The sequence below is a fragment of the Triticum aestivum genome, chromosome 7A (assembly GCF_018294505.1).
Source record: "Triticum aestivum cultivar Chinese Spring chromosome 7A, IWGSC CS RefSeq v2.1, whole genome shotgun sequence".
In the NCBI taxonomy this organism is placed as follows: domain Eukaryota; kingdom Viridiplantae; phylum Streptophyta; class Magnoliopsida; order Poales; family Poaceae; genus Triticum; species Triticum aestivum.
In genome coordinates, this window is record NC_057812.1 from 710,092,257 (window position 1) to 710,113,264 (window position 21,008).

The 21,008-nt window shown below is 49.1% G+C and overlaps 2 protein-coding genes across 2 annotated transcripts; both read right to left on the bottom strand.

Moving 5' to 3' along the window:
- Window positions 1-75: 75 nt before the first annotated feature.
- LOC123149568 (uncharacterized) lies at window positions 76-5,705 on the bottom strand. Its single transcript, XM_044569249.1, has 2 exons — window positions 5,323-5,705; window positions 76-2,527 (listed from the first exon to the last, which is right to left on the bottom strand). Exons 1-2 carry the CDS (start codon window positions 5,553-5,555, stop codon window positions 400-402), a joined length of 2,361 nt encoding a protein of 786 aa, XP_044425184.1. The 5' UTR covers window positions 5,556-5,705; the 3' UTR covers window positions 76-399.
- A 2,684-nt stretch (window positions 5,706-8,389) lies between these two features.
- LOC123146893 (uncharacterized) lies at window positions 8,390-10,331 on the bottom strand. The gene is made up of 3 exons (XM_044566158.1): window positions 9,250-10,331; window positions 8,908-9,147; window positions 8,390-8,832 (listed from the first exon to the last, which is right to left on the bottom strand). Exons 1-3 carry the CDS (start codon window positions 10,255-10,257, stop codon window positions 8,629-8,631), a joined length of 1,452 nt encoding a protein of 483 aa, XP_044422093.1. The 5' UTR covers window positions 10,258-10,331; the 3' UTR covers window positions 8,390-8,628.
- Between the last annotated feature and the right edge of the window lie 10,677 nt (window positions 10,332-21,008).

The following is a 21,008-nucleotide window of genomic DNA, read 5'->3' on the forward strand; positions in this document are numbered from 1 at the left end:
TGTTTGTTGAATTCAAAATAATTAACACTGTAAAAACAAGTAAACAACGCTGGTCATTTTGAAAATACATTTGGGAAAGCATCTCATTATATCATGCCATTTGTAGATACAAAAAAAATACAGAAAATGTAGCATACATACATATACTTGTTTCTCTCGGAATAATTCCCCCTTACAGTCAACAGCATAATCATAATAGACAAGTACTCATAACTTTCGCATCACAAATAACATTCGGCATTTGTTCCATGTATTCCCATTCCACTAGAGGAAATGGAACTCAGAACTTATTATATATATAGCACACTCTTTTGCACACACCAGTTCTTGCTAGCGTGTGATGACCAGATCTACAGTCATCTGATGACCTGGCACACGAATGGTAGACGATCAGAGGGCTCAAGGAGCTGGATTGTCAGGTCCTGGTAGAAATGGGCCTAGAGAACGCATGAGGAGGAGGATATGCGTGATGAACTCCCCACCAGTGCAAAGATGCTGGTAATGGAAAGCACCTCCACAACGAGGCGCGATGTATAAAAGCATCTCCAACCACACCGCGGCGATGAGATCCCAGCGCCCACCTTCATCAACGATACCCATGAGCTCCTGGGCCACCTTGGATGCATGAGGTAGTACTGGAGAATAAATAGCTTCCGCGGCCCTTTCGAGGAGTTTCTTCAGATCGCTGGAGGTAGCACTATCTGTATTGACCGACTGTCCCTGATTCTCATTCACTGTCAAGGGTGGTTGTTCATCTTTTGTGCCTTCAAACACCTTCATGACATCCTCCTCCCCATGATTAACCATCTTTGACCATTGATCTGCAAGAACTTTCTCCATTTCACCATGAACATTGTTATGAACAAGCTGGGAGTTGCTGGTAAGCATCACGCCACACTTGAAGACAAGGTACATTATATAATTTGACAGCTCTCTGCACATTTTCTTCTTTGATCCTTCACAATCTGTGTTGGTCATGCTGCTGCTTCCAGAGTAGTAGCAAATATCCGTTGCAATGTGCCAAATGAGAATGCTTGTCGGGAAATCCTTGACACCATCGATGCTATCATACAGAGCCGTCTGCCTGCACTTTTGAAGCGCTAGCTGGCCACGAAAATTGGCAACATTGTATTCTTTACTGATCCCAAAACGTACCAAATTGCCGAGGACAAACTCCTTGAGATCTCCGGTGACCTGTGTGTGCGTCAGGCTTGGATCCAATAGTTCAACACCCCAAGCTATAAAATACTTGCCAATCCGTTGCCGCACATATGACATGCCTCCAGTATCTTCCATGGTGTGCCTCTTGACCATGCTGTATTGTGCTATCTTCTCAGACCACTGTTTTCTGCTCCATGTTGGCTGAATGCAGTCGATTACATGCAAGAATACAGTGTTAATCATGCTCAAATCTCTAGAAGGGTTGGATCTCAGAGACGAAAGAATGGACATGAAGGCAGAGGACACGTCTAGGATTATGGCTCCGATGAGCAGTATGTAGGACACGGTGACATCAACTCTATTATGGACTTGGTGCCCTTTCTCAGCCAGGGTGAAGAGCACTAGGGCTATTGTGGTTAGAAGATACTGGAACAGGATAGCTGTCAGCCAGAGAATCCCAGTAATCAACAAAATAACCAAATTTTCAATACCGTAGCTCAAATGAAATATCTTGGCACACAGCTCGTAGAAACGTAAAAGTGGACTTTTTGTGTAGAAGTTCTCATAACATTTTACCAATTTTCTGCCAACATGCTCATATGGCTTCCGGAGGCACAAAGTTGACTGAAACTTCTCCAGCATGCTTGGCAGAAAATCTCGAGCTAAAATACTCTCCACCGGATTTGAAGGAGCATCCACCGACATGATTTCCATGGCATCTTCATAGAACAATGAATCCATGTTGGGAACCTCACCAAGCATAGAATCCCGGAGCTCACTGATTAATTCATCCGCAGATGTTCTGTGTGAATTGACTCCTTCGGCTGCACGCTTCAGCTTCCATAGTGTTCTTGACAAACTAAGCTGGGAGTACTCCCTGATATATGCTGGCCTGGCTGAGTAAAGGCAGTAGGTGCGGCCAGCGTACTTGAAGGTCCCAGAGAGGAAGATGAGCACGGTGGCCGCCAGCAGCCGTCTGTCCGGCCAAGATGACTTGGACACGACGTAGCCGGCCACTGCCACCTGGGAGACGAGGCCCAGGAGATGACGCATCCACAGCTCGTTGTCCTGGGCAGAGAGAGCGGTGATGGTGTCCTGCCCACCCAGGTGGACGAGCAGGAACGGCGCCCAGAAGGCAATGAGCTCGTGTTGTGGCCCGCTCGCACGGACGGCGAGGTGGCCGAGGACGAAGACAGCCACGGAGTCAGCCGAAAGGTAGGCTAGCCACAGGAAGGCGTTGATGATGCGTGATGTGCTGCGCCTCCGCATGCCTGCTATGAAGAAGAGGAAGAATTGCAAGGCCAAGCTCGCGAGTACCAGGCCGTGGATCTCCCATTCGTTCCACAGATTTCTCATGGGCGACAACCTATCGAGTTTGCAACGTTTGCATGCAGCAATGAAGAGGAAAGGATAGTTAATTGTTTGTCATTCGCTCTGCAAAATCATTCAGTTGCTAGCTAGCACTAAATATACATAAGCCCTCCTCCCCTACCCCCACCCCGCCCCACCCTCCCAACCTGCAAAAATAAGATATCTTTCTTCTTTGATTAAAGATGATGGTAGTTCTTCTAACATCAACTCTTCTTGTAATATCCTACTACATTGCATGTATCCATGTGGTGCACATGAGATTTTCGTATTAGAAAAGTATTGTTTTGGTCCATCAAGTTTATCGAAAGTCTAAATTTGGCACCGCAAGATTTTTTGGGCGAAATTTAGTGCATCAAGTCTCAAAACCGGAAAACCTTTGTCTAAGACCAAATTAGAGGAGAAAACATGTCACATGTCCTCTTAAAATGGCACGGGCCCGGGCTGAGATTTTTACCCCTTCACCTCTATCTCTTAATTGCCCGCTAGCCAAAGTTTATGGCGGACAGTCCATATTGCTTTTAGTATTACTCCACCGAATTCTGTCAACACGTTATTTGGAACGTGGCTTAACGGGATAGAGCCCGAAACAGCGAGACATATTCGCGTAGGCGTCTGTGTTTTATTGTGGGCAGTATGGAACTGCAGAAATGATTTGGTTTTTAACAGGACAACAAACATTCATTTTTTGCAGGTTATCTTCCGAGCCATGGCGTTGATCCATTTGTGGTCGCTACTCACCCCGACGGAGGCCAGGGAGCGTTTGGTTATTGGATCTATCCGCTGGAAGATGGTAGCTCGGGATATCTTCAACCGGTTTGGATGGCGGTCATGTAATAAGATAGACAATTAGTTTACCTATCTCTTTTTTGCCAGCCGGTTGTGACGTCCTTTATTTGGCCAGTTTGTCTTCTAGCCCTTTTGGCTCCGTGTGAGCTCCTCTCTTTTTTTCGTTTTGAGAATTTACCTTGTTGGAACCTATTTATTTGTTTAATAAGATGGCCGTATGCATCGTTCTGTTGCAGAGGCCGGAGAGTCCCCCACCCTCCTTTTTTTTAAAAAAAACCTCTATCTCTTACAGAGCGGCCCACCGGCTAGATCTCGTCGTCTTCAACCTCCATCTCGGTACACAGAACAGACGGGTTGAGGTCGTTGTCGTCATTCCACTGCATGATGGCACCCGCCGATGAAGGTATAGCGACTATAGCATATAGCCGCACTCAAAGGAAGTGGGTTCGACACATGGAGGCCACGGGAGAGGTCGCCCTACACACCAAAGGTCTGGCCATGGCTGGGCAACACTGGGAAGAGGCAAGCGGTGCTTCCCAATAGAAACTGACAATGTTCAATGGTTGGGTTGGACCTTCGAGGGCAATTGGCATGAGAAATTGGAGGGGGTAGCCGTAGGAGCTCGCCATGGACGGGGAACTTTTGGGGCTTGCTCTTGAGCCTGTGAGACAGCGGGGAGTGGGAGGAGTGGAGCGGCATGTCGTGGCATGCGGAGAAGGGCTAGCCATGGCCAAGAGGAGAAGATGAGGTGATCAGCGGCAGAGTGGCTCGTGATATTGGCTGCAGAGGGAGAACAGGAAGAAGCGGGCACGACGCAGGTGCCCGAGGAGCAGCAGGAACATGGTGGTGTGGAGATGCACATGATGGAAGTCGGAAATGGTGGTTCGGGCGGCGGCAACCACTTGATGCACAGAAGGTGCTCGATGGGTGGATCTGGAGCTCAGCGTGAGAACTAGTGACACATGGCCGGTTTTTCCCTCCAATATGTATTTTTGACGGAAGTTATCCGGTTTTGAGACACGACTGATTAAATGTCGTCCATTAAATCTTGAGTGATCATATGTAGACTATTGTAAGCTTTAGGGACCAAAAGTTGTTTTTTTATTTATTTATTACGTTCGACAGTAAAACTCCATAATACTATTGTACAAGTTTATAATTTGCTTGAAGTACAACACAGCAAATACTTGACTTTGGTCTCATGGCACCATAAATGCACAACTATTAACCAAGTGCACATCTTGGCGGCGTGTGTTGTCTTATTCCGCTAGTTCAGCAAGAGTCCCTTTCTTGTCGATGTGTTGTAATGGTTTTTTACCCAGTATTAATTAACCAGGCAACTCGATTCTACCTTTTTTTAATGAATCGGTCCCTAAGGGTCCGCGTTTCTAAAAAAAAAAACTGCACTTCAAAGCATAGTACTACTGAAAATTTGTTGAGACCAGGTGATTACAATGTTGAGTTTATATATTTCCAAACTTTTCGTTACTTAGTGATCAATTCCATTGCAAACAACATTTATTCTCGCAAAACAATGGTGCGCTATATTTAGTTTCTAGGGGCCGTAACCTATTTTTCTTTATTTTATGAACGCTACTCCCTCCTTCCATCTATATAAGGCCTAATGCATTTTTCGAGGGTAAATTTGACCAAATATTAAAGCAATAATATATGACATGCAACTTACACAAAGCACACCGTTAAATTCGTGTGAAAGGAGCTTTCAACGATATAATTTTCACATTGTGCATGTCATGTACTATTAATCTTGTCAATAGTTAAAGGCGGTCTTAAAAAATGCATTAGGCCCTATATAGATGAAAGGAGGGAGTAGCTAGTTTAAGAAATTTCCTCTAAAAAGGCTTCTAGCTTCAATTAACACACAAGTACATATAACACATCTCATGCATGTGCAATATGTGGAATGGATGCACAGCATTAACATTACAATAAAGTAGGGTTTACATGTAAACAAAATATATGTGAGAAATTGCGTCATGTTACCTTAGCTTTCCCGTCAGATTTTCCCCACCAACATCTTGGACATTTCTCAACACCCTCATTTCAGCAATGTGGATAAAAAACTGCACGGCTTGGAACATATGGAGTCTTGCCCTGCTGACCCCATATATAATTATGCAGATGGTGGTAGTGTAAGTCTCAAAGTTTGAGCGCCAATATATGCTTTGCTTCCGTGGAGAGCAACCGTCCATGTGTAGCAGCAAAGCTAGCTGCATCAGCCAAACCCAACTGCCCGAGGATACGATCGATGGCTTTTTTCCACCGGAGCTCGAATTAATCCATCATCGTCGACGGAGACCACCGAAGGCAAATCCTTACGCAGCACAGAATTCGGCCGTCCTCCAAACACTTGACTACACAAGTAAAACCACAATCATACCCAGCCTCGCCAAATCCATCTTGGTAGAAGTTAACGGATCAATTCAGTAGCGACATATATATAGAGCCGTACAGGCAACTAGCGCCACTACACATCCTGAAAAGGGAAGCCAAGATCTATTGAACTCAACAATGGGTGTCATACCGTCATGCCATCATTGTTTTTCCTTTCTTTTGAACACACCACACTGCTCGATTGACCGGCTTACAGTTCATTACCCGGTCCGTATAGTTTGCCACGATGCAGAGTAGTATTCGTTGCCTTTTATTTTGCTTTCCAAAAGAGAAGTTCTCCTCACTTTGCTTGTATTTGGGGTATGGCATTGATCTTCTGCGATCTCCTTCCTTGGTGCGGTCCTAGAGGCAGCTGTAGCTCTCAAATCCTTTGCCTTTGATGCGAGGCTTTGTGACCACTGGGAATCGTTCCTTCGCTCCGTGTCGTCGCAAGAAAGGTCATGGTTTTCTTCTATTTTCTCGGAGAGCCAAAAAACTTTGAGAAAAACTTCCTTCCACTTCCTTGTACCAGACTACCAGTACCACGCGGCCTGCTGGTTTTTATCAAAAAGAAGGATTACCCTCAACCTCTGCATCGTCATGATGCACACAATCATCTTTATTAATTATTCATCAGAGTATGACAAAATGAATACAAGGATCAACGCGAAGCCCCCTTCTAGCAAATTCGCTACACCTACAAGTATACACATGTGCCCTGTCCGCATTACATACACAATTTGATCCACTGGCATGAAGACCATCCGGTCTAGGGATCCCATAACGTGCACCGCCTACGCACGCTTTAGGATCTGCCGCCGCCATCTTCCGGCATCCCGTCTTCAGGAGGAATCACTGCATAGATCTTGTCATTCCTATCTGTCATCGACGTCATCACGACAACAGACAACGCCACCAGCCTGCGCGCATCGATCAATCCGCGTCCAACTCTGAGACTCCATTGCTCCACGCCGCCAAGACCCACCGTCATCAATGCGGTCGATCTAACATTGCTCCACCTATTGGCCTCTCCCGTGAACAAGTGCTCCAAGATGATGGCCCCAGGAGAGAGAACGGCACCAATGTCTTCGTCATCATCCAATCCGGGAGTCTCAAATTTAGGTTTTTTCCCCCGGAACAGCTGCCACCTGGAGGAAGAGGGGCATGCCATCAAGATTGTCAGAATCATGGTTCTGTTATACCATTCTATGACTTTACGATCCAAACTAGCCCATATGATTCTACGATTTTAATTCTTAGAACCTACGTTTCTACAATCCTAATAGTGAAGAATCTACGATGTGCGATGCTACCATCGAAGCTCCGATCTGATTCAAAATCGCGATTCTGACAAGCAACTGTTGACGCACCCAAGCGGTGCCCACCGCCACATAGCTCTCATGACGACGCCTTCAAGAAGGACACGACGCCAACAGCGTCGTCGCCGTCCTTGGGTTTTCACCGGGAAAAAACCAGGTGGACCCAAATGATGTCTCCAGGAAGAAAAATGGCACCCTTGGGTGTCGTAACTGTCACGGCTGGCAAGAGCTGACCTGGGAATTATCGCAAACCGGGTCCCCACCTCCCGCTCAGTCCCAACCCGGTAACCGGCTAGCAGCACGGCTATGTCCGATAAGACGGAGTGCACGCAACGAGGGTTGGAGGAAGGAGCAGCTCGGCACTGGCCGTCGGGGCAGCAAGCCGCCGCACTAACCCGCCGATGAATCGCCGGCCACCCGGTCTGATCCCGACAGCCCACATGCCCAGCCGCGCCATCGGACGGGGAAGCCTCGCCAAAGAGACCGCCATCCTTGATCCATGGATCGCAGCCGCCGTACCAGTGTCGAGCAGCCGGAGAAGGGCCGTGCCGCCGCCTTCCTCAGAGCCATCCGGACTTTGTCGGAGGGCGCCTCAGGCGACGGCGAGGGGAGGAAGGTGTGGCGGAGGAGGAAGAGGTGTCTAGATGAGGTGGCGGTGAAGGAGGGATCCGGCGGAGGCGCTAGATCGCGAGTCCCTCCTGGCCGGAGCGAGTCGCGTAATACTTGTGCATCGGTTGGTGGCCCGCAGTTTGTGTGTATACTGAAGTGGCCCCGCAAATCTTACATGTCGCTTGCTATGGCAAATCTATCTATATATCTATCTACTATACTACTCCTTGCATTTCTAAATACATATAAAACTTTCTAGAGATTTTAATGTGGACTGCATACGGATGTATATAGACATATATAGATTTACCCATTTTGATTTGGATGTAGTCTGTATTGAAATCTCTTAAAAGACTTATATTTAGAAACGAAGGGAGTGTCTATTAATTAAGCAGGAGCTGGCCGTCACCTGTGCATTCATCCTGCCCGGATTCGCTGTTACATTTATCACCCGAGAGGCCGTATGAACAGATCGTTCTCACAAGTTCAAGGTCATACATACATTGTGGTTTTAAAACAGCAGATCTTTCAGACAAGAAGACCCTCAGTGTTCAGAGCAGTGGAAGGCCAAGTATATGTTGTTAACCATGTCTCGGAAATTGCCCCCATGATGGTAGATTTGACACTGACTTATTGTAGCGATGCGCACGCCCCTTGGTATTGTCAAGGCTAAATAAGAAATTTCTGAACTAGGCAATTGTTTCTTCATTTGAATAGCATCACTTTCCAACGATGAATCTCTTAACTGGTACCAACTCACAAGTCACATCCGAATCCTTGCACAAATGAGGCCTCGACAACATAAGTTTATGCAGTCTCAATAGAACTTAAATCACAGTTGCATCCTGGGGATAGATATATAGCTAGGAGCCATATAGATAAACAGATGCAGACTAAGGAGATAAAACACATTCCACGAAAGGATGCGCCTTGAAGACGTCGTGAATTTTCTCATCGCTTGGCGCAACCTCGGTCGACTGCTTCACCGTCATTCTTCTAAGCATCGGCGCACATCTGAACACCATCTCCAGGAAACCGAACTCATGATTGTCTCCTCGGAAGCCGTCGATTTCCACTTCTTCAAGCTCCGTCGAGCAGATAGCTTGGTTTCTCCAGCTGGGCTGGCAATAACAGCCCTCCATGGGGGGGGGACTTCCGTCAAGGTGAAAGTTTTGCATCCCTCCACAGCCTCCTAAGAAAACAATGTGGGTGAATTAGGGCACATATAGCAGAGCATATAGCTGAGAGGAGGATTGTTAAATCGTACCTTGCGTTCAGGCATGAGTAGCGCAAGCTTGAAGCTGCGCGCAGCGGTGCGAACTGGACGCGTCCCGAGGAGATGCAACACGAATGCTCCATAGACGTGGCCTAGAGACGTGAGATGCACTTCCAAATCAATGGCGGACAAGTCGGCGGCAACCTGCTGCTGCAGATGCTTCTCTAACTCTTGCTCCAAGTGATCGGCCGGGTAATCGTCGGCTGTAAATAACCAGTCATTCCCCGGTCCCTGTCAAAAAACAAACAAAAAAACTTGATCCGGTAATTAAGATGGTCTTCGTATGTAATGAGAAAGAAGACAGGGGTGGGTGGATTGACTGATGGGACTGACTTTGCAAGCATCAATGTGCAGCAGCTTAGGTCGCCGTGTCTCTGCTGTCGGCACCGGCGATGGTGACGGCGAGAATAAGCTCACCTTCTCAATTTCCCAACAACCAAACCCTGTAAACCAGCTGCCACCATACCGGCAGCTCCACGAGACCTTCTCCGCCATCGGCGCCTGCACGGACACGGTGAGGTCCTCGCGGGCCTCGAAGGACACGGTGAGCTGCTCGAGCGCAGGGGTCGCGATGTCGATGCGGCGTACATAATTCACACCGCTTTCCTCCACAAGGAGCTCGCGCAGCGTCGGGGACTTGACGGTGATGGCGTAGTCCTCGACCTCGTCACAGGGCCGGCGGTAACGGACGGCGTACCGGAGCACGCGCAGGAGGGGACAGTGGGGGAGAAGGGCGGCGAGGCCGTCGTGGGTGTAGTAGCCGCAGAGGTCGAGCGTGGTGAGTGCGGGGAACAGGCACTCGCCAACGTCGGCGGCGGCCAGGGCCGCGGACGTCGGCAGGCGGAGCTCGACGGGATTGCTGTCCATCAGGAGGGAGATCGTGGCGGTGCGCTCGAAGCCGAAGCACGGCAGCTCGACGGGATGGGGCAGGTACACGACGCCCGATGGGATGGCGACGGCGAGATCAACCGGCAAGAACCACGCGGCGGCCCGCAGCAGCGAGCTGACTGCGCGGGTGGAGCCGGGCTGGTCGGCGACGCGGATGTGGAAGGAGGAGACGACCGTGTCCTTGCGGCCGAGGGCGTCGAGCGCCTTACCGAGGGAGCGGAACGGGACGTCGGGGAAGGCCAGATCTAGGAGCCAGGTCCAGAGGCCGCGCCACCGGCGGGCGAGGACGCTGGTGCGCGCGGCGGTGGCGACGCATCCGAGGCGCGCAAGGACCAGGAGCAGCAGCTCGTCGGGGAGCGCGCTGATGTGGTCCGGCTCGGAGGGAGTGAAGCCTAGCCTGGCGCGGCGGCGCGCTTCGCCGGAGGCGATGAGCCGCCTCGATCGCAGCTCCATGATAGGCAGGCAGTTTCCCGATCGGCTTAATTATCGCCGCCTATGCGCAGTACCCGTTCGGCCTGAAATGTCAAAAATCTGACGTTCGGGCGTCTATTCCGAAAATTTATGAAAAGTAATACTGAAAACGTAAATATAGGGTACGGCAAATTGACTGGGAGACGAAGAAATAAGAGATCTCCAGCCGTGTCCCCAACAGGCCCTCACAGGTGACTTTTTCGGCGCCGGCGCCGAAAAAACGCCCCAGTCGCGCCCCAGGATGCCGAAATCTGCCAGTTCGGCCCGTTTTTGGGCCTGGCAATCGCAGGCCGAACCCGGCGCACTGGGACGCTCGGGGCTCCGGCGCAAAGGAAAAGCACGGCTGGCCCACACCGTGAGGCGAAAAGTCAAGTCTTTCTTCCTGATTCGCCTCCCAACCCCCCCGCGCTCGGCCGCCAACCGGCTGTATCCCGGCGCCGCCCACCGCCTACCACCGCTAGATAGCTCATCCCCGCCGGAAAAAGAGCAGAGGTTTCGCCGAGGCAGCCCCTCCACCGGCAGCTGGGCGATTTTTCCGCCGTCTCCGGCCGCGGAGGAGCAGTTTAGCGGCGGGTACGCGCCCACCGCGCCCGCAAGGTGTTTGGCGATTTGCCTGCCTCGGCAGTGGACTCGGACGACGAGGAAGCGGTCCCCACGCTGCTGGAGTAGGAAGCTGAGGCTGACGTCCAGGAAGAGGAACATCTCATGGTCCTCGCCGCCCTGCTGGCGAGCAATGAAAAGTCGCGGCGAGGTGGCTCGGCGCCGGGGCGGATGAAAGCAAAGAACCGGCATCGTCTCGAAGGCTACTGCATGCTCTACTCCGACTACTTCGCCGACGCTCCACTGCACGGCAATAAAATATTTCGGCGCCGTTATCGGATGAGCCGAAAGCTTATCCTTAGGACTGTGAATTCCATCCGGGAATTCGACAGCTACTTCAACTGCAAGAAGGATTGCACCGGCAAATTTGGATTCATTTTGATCTAGAAGTGCATGACAGCGATGAGGATGCTTGCATACGGAGCTCCCGGTGATTTACTCGACGACTATGGGCGCATGGCCGAGTCCACCACCATTGAGTGTTTCTACAAGTTCTGTCGGGCAGTGGTGGCAGTGTTTGGACCGCAATACTTGCAAACACCCAATGCGGAAGACACTGCTCGGATCCTAGCACATAATGCAGCAAGAGAATTTTCTGGGATCCTTGGAAGCATCGACTGCATGCATTGGAAATGAAAAAACTGCCCATTTGCTTGGCAGGGGGTGTACAAAGGCGCCAAAGGCGGTTGCAGTGTGGTACTTGAGGTGGTGGCCACACAGGACCTCTGGATTTGGCACTCCTTCTTTGATATGCCAGGAACTCACAATGACATCAACGTGCTGCAGTGCTCCCCTGTCTTTGCCAAGCTTGTTGAAGGTCATTCTCCTTCGGTGAACTTCGAGGTCAATGGGCGGCACTACAACAAGGGGTACTACCTAGCTGATGGCATCTATCCGAGATGGTCTACATTTGTGAAGACTATCTCGAACATTGTGCCAGGAGGCAAGAAGTCCCACTTTGCAAAGGTTCGGGAGGCTTGTAGGAAGGATGCCGAGCGGGCATTTGGTGTGCTCCAATCTCGATTTGCTGTTGTCCGGTACCCTACTCAGACCTGGTCGAAATATCAAATGTGGGAGATCATGACTTGCTGTGTCATCTTGCACAACATGATCATCAGGAGCGAGCAGGAAGAGCCAGTGTTTGACACTGAACCATACTACAGGCAGGGTCCTCTAGCCCAAGTTGATCCATGCTACCGTCAACCTGGACTGCCTACCTCAGTATGCGTCAGGAGATCCGAGACCCACAGGTGCAGCATCAACTGCAGCAGGATCTGATGGAGCACCTATGAAGGATCAAGGGCGACGCCTAGCTCGACGTGTGATGATATTTTATTTGTTGAACTGTATATTGTGTATTGAACTATTTGTTGTTGCACTATTTTGTTGAACTATTTGATTTTCTATAATGAACTATGTGATTAAAAATATTTATGTTGAGAATTCAACGCCGAGCCACGACGAAGAACGTCAAATATGGGCCGATTCTCACCCATATGGGGCCTTTATTCGCCGAACGTGGGCCGAAAACTGAGCCAATATCGGCGCCTAGGGGCGACCTGGGGCGACGGATGGATGCCCAACCGCCCCAGCGCCGATATTTTATCACCGGCTCACCTCCAGGCGGCGATTTTTATGCCTCCTGGAGGGCCAACGGCTGGAGATGCTCTAAGTGACTGCAAGACCTTTTTTACGTCAATAATAACATGTGTTGTTCCTCCTGATGCTCTCCTCATAAAACCACTTCCAGCGATCCTTCCGAGCACACCTTCTTTTTTTTAAACCCCACCATATATTAATTAATTCAAAACATTCGTACAATCGTTCATAACAGACTGTGCCACGCAGGGCAGAATAGTGTTAAAAAGAATACCATATGACCTATTATCAAAACTAAACTTAGCAATCCCGTGAGTCATCATATTTGCCCTCATATTAATCTTGGACATCTTCATACCCAGCATCATCCTTGAGACATTTAGCGCCTCCTTCTATAGGTCCACCAGGCTTGACTTATCAACATACTCTTTTCCAAATACCGAAGCTACAAAGGAGCAATCAGTTTTCAAAATGATGGTTTTGTTCCGAGCACACCTTCAAGAGCATCTACATGCAAGATTACCAAATCCGGCACCCTATTCGTTCCAGGACGTGTCGGGCGTGCCCACAAACAGTGACGAAAAAAAGGTTTTCCCTCGGTTTATATATTATAAAGCAACCACCGAGCTCAAACAAAAGTTTAGGTTAGAAGAAAGTAAAACATGTGTGAATACAAGAGGTCCAAAATAATAGTCTAGCTAGAGGCACATCACAACAACCCCTGCGAAATTGAGAACAATCAAACTAATCCGGCTCAGACGGTGGTGGCGGGTCGGTGGAGCAAGGCGCAGGGCGACGAACCGGAGCACAGGGATGATCCTGCCAATGGAGTCTCAGGGTTGCCGCTTACTAAGCGGTCTCCAAAGCTATAAAAAGCCACACAGTTTATAGATTCCGTCAGTTGTACGTAGAGGAATAACATGCTCAATCACTAACTTATTGCGGATGGTCCATAGCATCCACGCAAATGCACCCACTACCACCCACATGGTGGGTTGTGCATGGAAGTGGAGGCTTAGGACCTCCCTAAACATGTCGGGGAGGTTATCGTGGCACCAACCACCACCTACAACCTCCTTAAGGCAAATCCATAGAAAAATCATGGACGGGCATGTGAACAAAATGTGGTTGGAGTCTTCCGGTGTATCACATAATGGGCAATTCCTGTCGCTCGGCCCGTTTCACTTCAACCGCTTCAACACATTACACCTGAAGGTAGACGTCCACAAACCAACTACTACAAAAAGATTATAACTTTTGTAAGCACCTTTATCCCGAAGGAGGTCCAGCTCCTCCAGGCTCGGCGATGCCGCGATGGCCTTGTAAAGCGATCCAGCCAAGAACAACCCATTTGGACGGAAATCTGCAAGCCGAAAGACCAGGGCGGTTTGGGAGTGATTTCCTCCAAATGCATGAATAGCTCTTCTCTCCAAATGTCTATGGAGTATCGCCGCAACCGGCCATGGCATGTGGCTAGACATCATCCGCGCAAAATACTTATAACCGGTCGGTCCTCAAATTCTCGTCCACAAAGTCGCATACCTTATATCCATGCCCAATATCCATACTATGCATGATACATGATGAACTACTCTACATAGATCAAACAATGAACAAAGAAATCGGCATCAGACGGACAACGATATGCACGTAAACCCACTTTACATCATCCAAGATCACCAAAGTTCACTGCCAGACAGGTTCTAAACTTAAACATCTAAAATACGATAATAATAAACGGAGGAGGAGTGTCTTCACCACTTCCTCCTCGGCCCTTTGCCCTTCTGGTCGCCAGCGCAACTGTAGGCGTCTGCCGCTGGTGATGGATCGACCGAGTCGTCGGAGGAGCAGTGGTTGTCGCCGTCATCGAACGAGGAGTCGGAGAGGACGATGAGCGCCTTCATCCACCGGATGACACTTTCCTCTTGCTGCTTCAGCTTCACCATCCGAGCCGCCTACGCCGCTACCTCTGCCGCCTCACGCTCTAACTGCTCAATGCCAAGCTAGAGCATCTTGGCGTTCTTCCTCTGTAGACGGTGAGCGTCCGTTTCGGCCGTCGTAAGAGACCGGCGGTAGACCCAAGCGAGGAGCCAGGTGCCACTCGTCCTTGTCGGGGTCCACCGGCAACCCACGTTGGCGGCACACGGATTGCTCTGCCATGTCCCCGTCCCCTACTCACAACAGGGGAGCACGCCTCCGATTCCAGCGTGGGTGTCCTGGCCGGCGGAGTAGGCACTAACACCCACCGCTGCCCTTGCGGAGCAGCGACCGACGGGGGATGAGCGTGACTGGGGGACGGCGTGGACTACGCATCCCCCGCGAAGCTACGCGCTGACCGAGATGGGACAACTCCGGCGTCCGTGTTGCACCGGCGGGGGAGGACCGGTGAGGGGGCTGATCCTGAACTGCTCCCTGTGTCAACCTTCGACCTCTCCAGGGCAATGCAGAGGGCCACCTCCTGGTCGACATTGTGCTCGAGTCGGAGCGGCTGCCGGAGCTCGACATGCTCGAAGTAGTAGTCGGAGTAGACCGGAATCAGACAAATCGGAGGTGGATAGAAGAAGAGATGGAGCGAGAGCGGAGTGAACTGAGCTAGGGTTTTCGGATTGGGGGGTTTTTGTGGGGATGAAGTGGGTCGGGGTGGGCCGGGCTGACGTGGCGGATGTGCCCGGGCGCGCTCGGGCCGCCCCATATCTGCCCAATATTTGGGCTGGATATGACGGGCGTCGGACAGCAAGGCCGTTTGAGTCCGGTTTTTGTTATCTTTGGTGTTCTTTATACAAGTATGGTTGATTATGAATAGGCTGAAAGTTTCTCCTCCCGCAAAAAACTGGTGACAGATGCTCTCGAACAATGATAATTTACTAGCTAGCGTCTTTGTTTCTTTACAATATATACCGTGTCGTTGTTTTAAATATCGGGCAGCATCACCAAACCAAACTACTCGCATAAAAATGAGTTGGTTGTACATGTCAAATTTTTTTGGAATTTATACATATACAACGCTAAACGCTAGAGTAGACTCCAGGATCGGATTCTTGTTGATGTGGCAGTTGGGTTATCCAATCCTGGCGCCAGGCCCTGGCATCCACACAAGATTTGGTGGCGAGCGCTTAGCTCTTTTTTTCCCTTCACACCATTTTTTTTTCTTTGAGGGGATCTTTCACACCAGTTTTTTTTTTGAAACACAGTACAAACGCAAGCGCTCATATACACGTGCACACACATCCTACCTATGAACGCACATACACACACCCTACCTATGAGCACCTCCGAAAGACTGAGCCGGCATATCATCTTGAAATTTACAAAGTCACGGTAGGTACCTCGTCCGGGAATGTCTCCTTCCACTGAATGCGCATAGCCGGAAATCCTGAAATAAATCCAAGAATAAATGTAAGCATTTTTTTGCGAGTAAATCAGAGAACTTTTATTCTGACAAAAGCATTCCCCGGACAGTCAGCCAAGAGGCTGGTCACAAGGAAGCTAGGGGTTTCTTCCGGCCAGCAATCCGTCACATTCAAAGTGCATGCATACTTTGCACAAATATGCGATGGTAGGTTCGCTGACCGGTTTACATGCTGAACATCAAATAAAACAAAATTATTGCTAAGCTCTCCTATTTCTAACAAGATAGGAACCACAATAGATCGAGAATTGTGGCGAGTTTTCCAGAGCATCACCATCTCTAGACAATCCACTTCCATTATCACATGCAAGAGTCCCCGAATGGCAGCAAAGTGAACTCCATCTCGCAGAGAAAAAGCTTCAATGATGAGAGGATCCGAAGTCCCCATATACGGTTTACACCTCCTGCCCCGCCCCGGCCATCTTCAAAGTTCAACGCACCGTCCGTGGTGATCTTAACCACTCCCTCTTCAGGTGGCCGCCAGCCGAAGCCTGGCAAGACCGCGGCTGCCTTGCGCGGGAGATCCAGGAGAGCAATTCCCTCCTTAGTAGCTCGAATAGGGCTGTAGGGTCACATCCTTCTTCCCCTTGCTTGATGCGGTTTCGAGAATGCCAAATAGAGCACTTAATTGTTGTGATCTTAGCATGATCATCATCAGATAACCTTGGACCACATATAATATCACGCGCCCATGAAATCGGATGGAGTCGCAGTAGCCGGAGACCGAACCACGCAAACGCCTCCTCCCAAAAGCGATGAGCGTGTGCGCAGTGGATAAGAGCATGTTTCAAGTCCTCACCCATAGCCATGCACACTTTGCAGCGACCAATGACTGCAATATGATGATACTTGAGGGTACTTTCATCTGGGAGAATGCCACGGAGGACTCTCCACCAAAAACTCTCACCTTTGGGATAACAATGAGCTTCCATAAGGCCTTCCACAACTGTTGATCGTTCCCTGAGGTCCCGGTAGCCGTCCCTTCCTCTAGAACTAGTCGCTCATTATGAGTTACGAGAGCACGGTACGCCGTTTTCACAGTGTAGTTGCCAGATTTTTCGAAAGCCCATGCAAAAGATTCCTCCCCACCCCCCTGCTGAATTGGTACATTGAGAATGGCCTTGGCATCAGGGGCTATGAGGGTCTCCCTAACCAAATCTTGCCTCCAAGACCAATTGTCAGAATCAATGAAGTCAGACACTCTCTCAATGTGTGAGTTTAGTGGTCTCGAGAGCGGGATCATGGAGATAGTTCCCGGTATCCATTTTGGGTGTCACACGGATATGGTACTGTCGTCTCCCACCCGTGCGATCAGCCCAACCTTAGGGCCTCTCTTCCTGCGACGATTGCCTTCCAAGTGGCCGAAGCCGACTTGGGAATCGAAGCTTGCATGAAATCTGTATCTGGGAAGTAACGCCCTTTCAAAACCCTTGCTCATACGGAATTAGGATTAGTCATGAAACGCCATCCATGTTTGCCCAACATTGCAAGATTAAACTGATGTAGGTCTCGAAAACCCATTCCACCCTTGCACTTTGGTTTAGTCATCTCCTTTCGTGATAACCAATGCATCGAATTTTTGTCAAGAGTGCCGCTCCAGAAGTACTTAGCCATAGGAGAAGTCAGACTCTTACAAACCTTTTTTGTGAACAGAAAGGTACTCATTGGGTAGGTAGGAATAGCCTGCGCTATTGACTTCAGAAGAGTCTCGCGCCCTGCACAAGAAAGAAGTTTTTCCGACCACCCTTGCATATTTCCACGAGTTCTTTCACTGATATGATCAAATGTGCCACTCGTGATACGCCCCATAGCTGTCGGTAGCCCTAAGTATTTTTCACTGAGCGCCTCCACTTGGATGTTCAGAGCGGCCTTCAAAACTTGCTTCAACGGATCAGGAGTGTTAGTACTGAAGAAAATAGAGCTTTTATCATGATTAACTCGCTGACCTGAAGCATCTCCATAGATTCTCAGTATCTCGTTAAGTCTAAGAGCACTTTGATCTTTTGCATCAATGAAGATCAGACTATCATCTGTAAAAAGCAGATGAGAGACCCAAGGTGATCTATAGCTTACTCTCAAACCTCTGTCTATGGTACCTCCATTATAAAACTTCAACAAGGAGGAGAAGCCTTCCACACATATTAGGAATAAATATGGTGAAGCGGGCCGCCTTGACGGAGCCCCCTAGACGGGGTAAAGAATGGCAAGAACTCACCATTAACTCGCATCAAAAAGCGAACTAAAGACACACACTTCATGATCAACCCGACGAAGACAATACTGAAACCCAGTTTGGACAAGATTGCTTCGAGGTAATGCCACTCAACAAAGCCATAAGCTTTCATCATGTCTAACTTGACTGCACAAGAATAGTTCTTTCCTATTTTCCTCCTCTTCATTGTATGCACACTCTCGTATGCCACAAGCACATTATTAGTAATAAGATGCCCGGTACAAAAGGCGCTCTGTTCCTCACTGATAATCTCGTCGATAATGCATCGTAGAAGATTGGTAATTGCTTTGGACGCAATTTGTACAAAACAGGGCATACTGCAATAGGACGGTACTGAGATATGGACTGGGGATGTTTTATCTTCGGAATGACAGTAATAGAGGTATCGTTTAGACCCGAAGATAATTCCCCGCCATTTAGGAACTCCAAAACTGCACTAGTTACTTCTCCACCAAGGATATCCCAATGCCGTTGATAGAACACCGCAGTGTACCCATCCACACCAAGAGCCTTTGATGGAGCCATTTGAAAAAGCGCAATTTTGACCTCCTCCGCGGTATAGGGTTTTGTGAGCTCCATGTTCATATTAGGTGAGACTTTGACCGGAACATGAGAAAGTAACTCGCTCGCATCATGAAAACTTTCGGATTGATATAAGTTCTGATAGAACATCTGCACTTCCTCCTTATCCTCACTCTCATCCACACAGACCGATCCATCAGATTGTCTAAGACCTTGAATTCTGTTCACTCTCTTCCGTTGTCTAGCTTGCACCTGGAAATATGATGTGCTATGGTCCCCTTCGTGAAGCCAAGGAACACTCGATCGTTGTCGATACCACACCTCCTCCTGGTGCAATGCCTCCTTTAGTTTCTTGACCGTGCTTTGTTCCTCTTCCGATGGACCAGGACCAATGGACAGTTTTGTTTGAAGTTGTCAGACCCTTCTCGTCAAACACCCAAACTCCTTGGATCCCCATGGTTCTACAGTTGCTTGTAGTTCCCCCAACGCCATAGCAATACCTTGTAGCCCAGGGCCACGTTGAATTCCTCGCCACGTTTCAAAAACGAGATGATCATAATCTGAATGAGTTTGCCAGCCATTTTCATACTTGAACTGCTTCTTGGCCCTTGGCAGTGTTACTAACGTTTCTTTAATTTCCGCAACAACAAAGCAGTGGTCCGACTCCACCGAAGACAGATGCCTCACCCTAATATGTTGGAACTGTTGTCGGAAATTTTCATTTGGAAAGGATCGGTCCAACCAAGCTTTTACATTGTCCATTCTAGATTGACGGTTATCCCATGTATAAGCCATACCTGACAAACCCAGGTCCTGGAAGGAAATATCATTTGTAACCTCTCTGAAAGCTCGCATTTGTCGCTCCGGACGAGCAGCCCGACTAGTATGCTCATTTGAGTATAGAGTCTCGTTGAAATCCCCCATGCACAACCATGCACCATGTGGAATAGAATGGAGCGAACGCAAAAAAACGCCAATTTTGATGCCTATCTTCATCACGCGGTGCTCCATAGAAACCCGTGAATCCCCAAGGTGGAGAATTCAGCAGTTTATTACTAACCAAAATATTGATATGACGTTGACTATAATTTTTGAGTTCAACAGACACATCTCGGGACCAAAAATAGACCAATGCCGCCACTAAGGCCGGCACTGTCTACTGCAAAACAAGCAGCAAAGCCTAAATTACTCTGCAAATCCTCTCCTCTTTTAGCTCTTATTTTCGTTTCCATTACAAAGAGAAGTGCGGGTCCTTCCAACTTCACAATACTGCGAAGCTCCCGAACTGCCTCGGGGTTCCCAAGCCCCCGGCAGTTCCAGCTGATGCAACTCATTAAGACTGGCAGGACTGTGACGCGGTCCCTGCCGAGTTATCCGGTGTAGGTTTCTTCTTCTTTGGTTCTCTAGCAAGTTCCTCACCCTCATCATGGCTTGTTGATGCTGTATCAGTTCTGGCATGAAGCTTACCATCAACACCAGCTTCGGCTCCACCATCAGTAAGCAGCAGTGTTGTCTTAACCACAGGCTTGTATACTTGGGTCGGCGCCTCTTTGCGTTTCTGCTGCTGTTTGTTCTTGATTGGGGAATTCACCTCCTCACCAGTATCTCTTTTGGTACTGGAGTTCTTTGTCGCCTGTTTACTGCTAGCACCCGATTGTTCTCTAGAATTCTCCGACGATGTTGGCTTTCTATAATCCTCCGGTGCGCGAAGCTTAGATCCAAAAGGGAGCTCTCCCTTGTCATCTCGTGACCCCGTCATTGGGCAATAAGGATCCGAGTGCCCGAGCCTGCCACAGAAAAAACAAAAGTATGGAACCTGTTCATATTGAATATCATACATGTCCACTTTCTTCCTCCTAGTAGAATCAATGAGAATCCACCTCCTCAAAGGCTTCTCAACTTCAATTGTGATCCTGGCTCGCATGAAACCACCAGTTTGATCAAAACTAATAGACTGAGCATTTTTGTCCATCCGCTTTGCAACTGGCGCCCACCAAGATTCATCCCTTAGATTGTAGGGTAAATTCACAACCCTAGCGCAGATTTGGAGCCTATCAAACTTGACTCCATCCGGTCTCATGCAGTCATCGAACTCAACAAGAACCACTGTATTCTTATTTATGTGCCATGGTGATCCACCCCACACGCGATCTCGATCACGCTGGGGTTCAAACTCGGCCACAAACATGTTAAATCCAACAGATCTGAATTTCAGTCCCCATGGTTTACCCCACGCCGACCGCAAGGCATTGGTGATGGTCTGCATATGGAACTGGTTGCGATGAAGAATTTTACCAGCCAATAGCCACCTTGGCGGTGCTCCCTCGACGTGATCGTCGAGTACCAGAGGAGTCGCCACTTCTTCTGATA

Bases quoted from the DNA above. Each gene is read 5' to 3' on its own strand.
- LOC123149568 (XM_044569249.1), bottom strand. From the start codon at position 5,555: ATGCAGCTAGCTTTGCTGCTACACATGGACGGTTGCTCTCCACGGAAG. The intron at 2,528-5,322 runs GTAACATGACGC...CAAACTCGATAG, and splicing joins AATCTGACGGGAAAGCTAAG to GTTGTCGCCCATGAGAAATC.
- LOC123146893 (XM_044566158.1), bottom strand. From the start codon at position 10,257: ATGGAGCTGCGATCGAGGCGGCTCATCGCCTCCGGCGAAGCGCGCCGC. The intron at 9,148-9,249 runs GTCAGTCCCATC...GTTTTTTGACAG, and splicing joins TGCACATTGATGCTTGCAAA to GGACCGGGGAATGACTGGTT. The intron at 8,833-8,907 runs GTACGATTTAAC...TTGTTTTCTTAG, and splicing joins TACTCATGCCTGAACGCAAG to GAGGCTGTGGAGGGATGCAA.